The sequence below is a fragment of the Fukomys damarensis genome, unplaced genomic scaffold, assembly GCF_012274545.1.
Source record: "Fukomys damarensis isolate Sample0158 unplaced genomic scaffold, DMR_v1.0_HiC HiC_scaffold_39, whole genome shotgun sequence".
Classification (NCBI taxonomy): Eukaryota; Metazoa; Chordata; class Mammalia; order Rodentia; family Bathyergidae; genus Fukomys; species Fukomys damarensis.
Window position 1 is genome coordinate 36170829 of NW_022900951.1, and position 4502 is coordinate 36175330.

Consider the following 4502-nt stretch of genomic DNA (forward strand, 5'->3'; position numbering starts at 1 on the left):
CCCGCCCTGCTCCAGAGCTTCGGCGCCCCCTGGCGGCCGCCTGGGGGGTGCAGGGCTTCCGTAGGGGCGGGGCTTAGGTCCTACTGCCCCGCCTCTCGGGCCTGGGCTGGGTCTGGGGCGGTGATTACCAGCGGGGGCTGCAGAGGTTTCAAAGGACGTTACTTTAAGAAGGGGAGAGAAGAAACACACACATACACACACACACACTGTCCACCCACCCACCCTAGTGTCGCTCGTGGTTGCCGACCGCGACTGGCGAGCTGAACTAATTCTCCGAAGCCTGGGGAGGAGGGAAGAAGGGAGGGCCTGGGGCCCAAAAGTCCAGACAGGGCGGCGCGCCCTGCGCGCCGGAGCGCGGAAGTGGGGGGGCCTGAGTCTGCACCCGCCTGCGTCCGAGCCTCAGTAGGGGTGACGTCATGCCAGCCAGAGTTAGCGGAATCCAGGCCACTGCCTCCCCTCCCCAACTCCGATTCCAGAATCAGGTTCCTGAGCCCAAGCTAATTAACCAGACCCAGCGAGCCGGGGTGGGAAGGTTAGAAGGGAACCGATGAGAGGGGGCAGTCCGAAGGCTGGGAATAAAGGAGTCCTGTGCTTTAACCACGGGATGAGTTCGGCTAAGATGGTCTAGGCGCGCCTGGCAAGACTTGGAGTGGCTACCCTGCCCCATGCTGTTTTCACGCAGGTAGTGGGGTGGCTGTTTGTGTCCTTGTCTTGCTAGAGTCCTAGAAAAACCAGAGAGCCATAGGGACCAAGTCCTAGCTCCACCTTCATCTGTCATCCTGGGGAGCAGGTCGCTTAACCTTTCTGGGCCTTGGTTTCCTCCCTTGAAAAATGCATCTGGACTAGATTACGGGATATGTTTCCAGTACTATATGTTTCCAGCACAGGAAATGAGGGTGTCTGTCTAGACCCTCTTGCAAGTCAGAGAAAAAGGTATCCCTCAGTCCTGACTTCCTTACAGCTCCCTCACAAACTCCAGGGCTTCTCTTGGCTTCAGCAGACATTTGGGCACCTCCTCCTAGTCGCCAGATGCTGGCTTGCCCTTCATGTTTATGAGATCTGGGGTAGGAGTTCATGTGGAAGGCCACATACCTCTAATATTTAAAAGTCTAGATATTTAAAAGTTATAAATCAAGCTAACACAACATCAAATAAAACATGTTCTAGTCTCCTACTTGATAAGTGTATTTGTAACAATCTCAAATGCCAAGTTCAAGTCCAGAAATCTTATATTTCTCAGCATTCTGGCCTGGAAATTTGCTCACAGAGAGTGGCCCAGCTTGAGGCCATGCATGGTGTCCCTCCCTTCCCAGAGCAGATCTATAACCCCCCTTTCCCCCATGTCCAACATCTGTCTACATCTCTACAAACAGCTGCCACTTAGCAGGTCACCTTTCAAGCATGCACACTGGTGACACAATCTCCCTTCAGAAGACTAGACCAAAGGAAGTGGGTTCAGAGCCTGTTGGATGGGGAATTCTGAATTCCTGGGAGCCATGGGCACATCCCTTGGCCCCAGGGACTCCCTGTCTGTGTCTCCCTACTTCTGTCACCAACTAGTGTGGTCCCTTGCTTTAGTGGTACTCATGGAAATTAAAACAAAAGCAGACAGTAGACGGTAATGGATTTACAGGCAAAGTTTTAATTGGCAAGAGAGAAGATAAGAAGAGACTCCAGCTGGAGTAGTTGCAGCGACACAGTCTGATAAAGAGGATCAGACTAGCCTGCCCACCATTTTCATGGGGTGTCTTGGTTCCATGGGTCTGGGGTCTGGCTGATCAATATCTCAGTCCTGGTTTTGTAGCTCCTGGTTTGACAGGTGATTATAGTAGTTCCCAAGAAATAGTTGTTTTTACTTGGGCCAGTCTCAGCGATGTGATATTCTATCTTTGCGATATTCTATCTTTGCGGGGACCTGGGTGACTATCAGTTCAGGGCAATAGCTGGAGACTTCCAGGCTGCATTCCAATTGGGGGGGATGGGAGTGGGGGTTGGGGTGGGTCTGGAACTGGCCCTTGTAAAAGCTGGTAATCAGATATTCCTGTGAATCCTGAAAATCACACTGGTTACTCTTGGTGTCCTCAGTCTTGAAGGGCAAAATGATAGCCTAGGTAAATTTAGGGCTAATAAACCTTGTTTTGCCAGATTTTTTAAATGATTGACATATCTAAATCCAAAGTTTTAAGGTAATGAAGGATACAAAATGAAGCTCAAGCTTTGTTTTTCTTTTAGTTACCAATTGGAGCATTTGTAGGCCCAAGTGAATAGTCATATTTTAGCAAAAAAGCACTATTTTTTTAGTACTGGGGATTAAACACAGGGTCTTTGCATTGAGCTTCATACCCAGCCCCTTTATTTTTATTTTTAATGTTTTTTTGGTACTGGGGATCAAACTCAGGACCTTGAGCTTGCCAGGTAGGTGTTGTGCTGCTGAGTTAAATCCCCAGCCCACTAGCCCCTTTTAAAATTAAATTTAACCTTTAAAAATTTGAGACAGGGTCTTATTAAATTTCCCAGGCTGGGCTTGAACTTGTGATCTTCCTTCCTCAGCCACCCAGAGTACTGAGCTTTACAGGCATATGTCACCATGCCTAGCAAAATACCAAAACCAAAAACACTTTTAAGTCTCTGCCCCAGAAGTAAAATACTACTTACACTTTTAATGAGTAACAGGTTAAGGGCCTGGGAGTTTGTCTTTTGTCCCTGTGGTGGTGTCTGTGTCGTGTCATGACTGTGTGACCTCTTTCCCAGGCTGGGGGTGGTACTGACTGGGCATGTGGGGGTGGCAGATTTCACGGGGCCATCAGGATGCTAAGAACTGCAGAGTCCTTTCCTGGGAGCTGGGAGGAGGGAGCACTCACTTCTGAGAGCACTTGTGCTAAGCCCAGCCGTAAAACTGAGATTACAGTAGGAAAAGAAGTGAGGAAAGAAAGGAGCTAAGGCCTAGGCACTGGTGTCTAGGGTCTGGGTGTCTGTGAATTGTGCCTACAGTGCAGAAAGGCAAAGGGTGAATCTGCGTTCTCCACAAAGCAAGCAAAGCTGCCAGTGTTTGCAAGCTGAAGAGCCCCCAAGGACCAGTCTCACCTATCAGAGCAGGATGAGACCTTGCAGCCCATCCCTGGGCAGCTCTGCAGTGGCAGATGTCCAGACACCAGTCAGTGGTACTTTGTCACCTTAGCAACTGGCACTGCTTCGCCAATTCCAAGGTGAGGGAGCTTGGCTACCAAGAACTTCCATAAGGAATTCAGCCCACACCCCTACTTTGTTTGCATTAAGATACGGCCCTGGAAAGGGTTTCCTTAGGAATCAGTGCATCTATTTAAATTTGCCTGGTAGCTAGAGACTGCTGGGAAAGGACAGCCCCTCCCGGTCCATAGGAGCAGCGCTGTGCCCGCAGTGCTTGGTGGACAGATGCCCAGGCGCCCTGCTCCGGTGCTGAGAGCTCCCACGAGGGTTCAGCAGCAGCAGAACAAAGCAGTGGTCGCCCCGACAGTGGTGACTTGATTGACTATTTTCCCCTTCCCTTCTTTCCTGGTGGTGCTTCTCTCAATCACTCCCAAATGCAGCAACTCCCTGCCAGTTCTCTGGAGTCCGCCTCTCATCAAATGAAGGCAACTTGCTCTGTCTCCTGGCCGTCAGGTTAAGCATGCCGCTGCAGCAGTATTATTGCCAAGTGATGTGTGTATCTGTGTGAAGCAGGGGTTGGGTAAAGAAAAATCTGGTTTAGTGTGGGGTCTCCCTCTGAGAGTGCTCACAGGAGGCCCCTGAATATCCAAACCTATGAACCCAAAGGAAGAATTTTGTCTTTTCCTTTAACTAGAGGCCCCTTGCTGGGTCCCTGCCAGCTGTCCCCAAACCAGTGTAGCAGAAATAACAAAGAAACACTAGTTTTTTTTCCTCTTTTGCTGATGAAGCTTTTCTAGAAGGTGACCTACAGGAAAGATATGTAACCTGGGCTGCCTTATTGCACATGCTGACTTAGCATAGGCTCCTTCTCCTCTTGTCCCTTCTACTGCTACCAAATAGATCACAACCCAGGGCTGGCCTGGCTGCCAACCTGCCCAGGAGCCCCTCTTGTGGCTGGGGCAGGCTCCAAAAAGAAAGCCCCTTCTCCTACGTTAATTTTTGGTTAACAAGGTCTTGTCTGAAGTTTCTCTTTGGGGACTTGTCTATTAGCCATACTTCTTCTTCTTGCTCTTTTTTTTTTAAACCAGGGATTGAACTCAGAACCTTGTGCTTGTGAGGCAGGCAGTGGAATCACTGAGCTAAATCCTGGTCCTCAGTCATACTTCTATATTTGATAAGATGCCAGGCATGGTGGCACACACACCTATAGTCCTAGCAATCTGGAAGGCTGAGGCAGCCTCCTGCTTCAAAAGTTTGAGCCCAGCCTGGACAACTTAGTGGTCTCAAAGTTAAAAATTTACAAAAGGGCTTGGGGGCTGGGGATTTAGCTCAGTAGTTCTGCCGCCTGCCTCGCAAGCACAAGGGCCCGAGATTGA

The 4502-nt window shown here is 49.8% G+C and overlaps 1 protein-coding gene across 1 annotated transcript in view; it reads left to right on the forward strand.

Moving 5' to 3' along the window:
- Positions 1-416: 416 nt before the first annotated feature.
- Positions 417-4502, forward strand: part of Nyx (nyctalopin) — a 32714-nt gene continuing 28628 nt past the window's right edge. Inside the window, exon 1 of the mRNA XM_019205467.2 lies at positions 417-532. Within this exon, the coding sequence (XP_019061012.1) occupies positions 417-532 (116 nt within the window). The remainder of the gene's footprint in view (positions 533-4502) is intronic.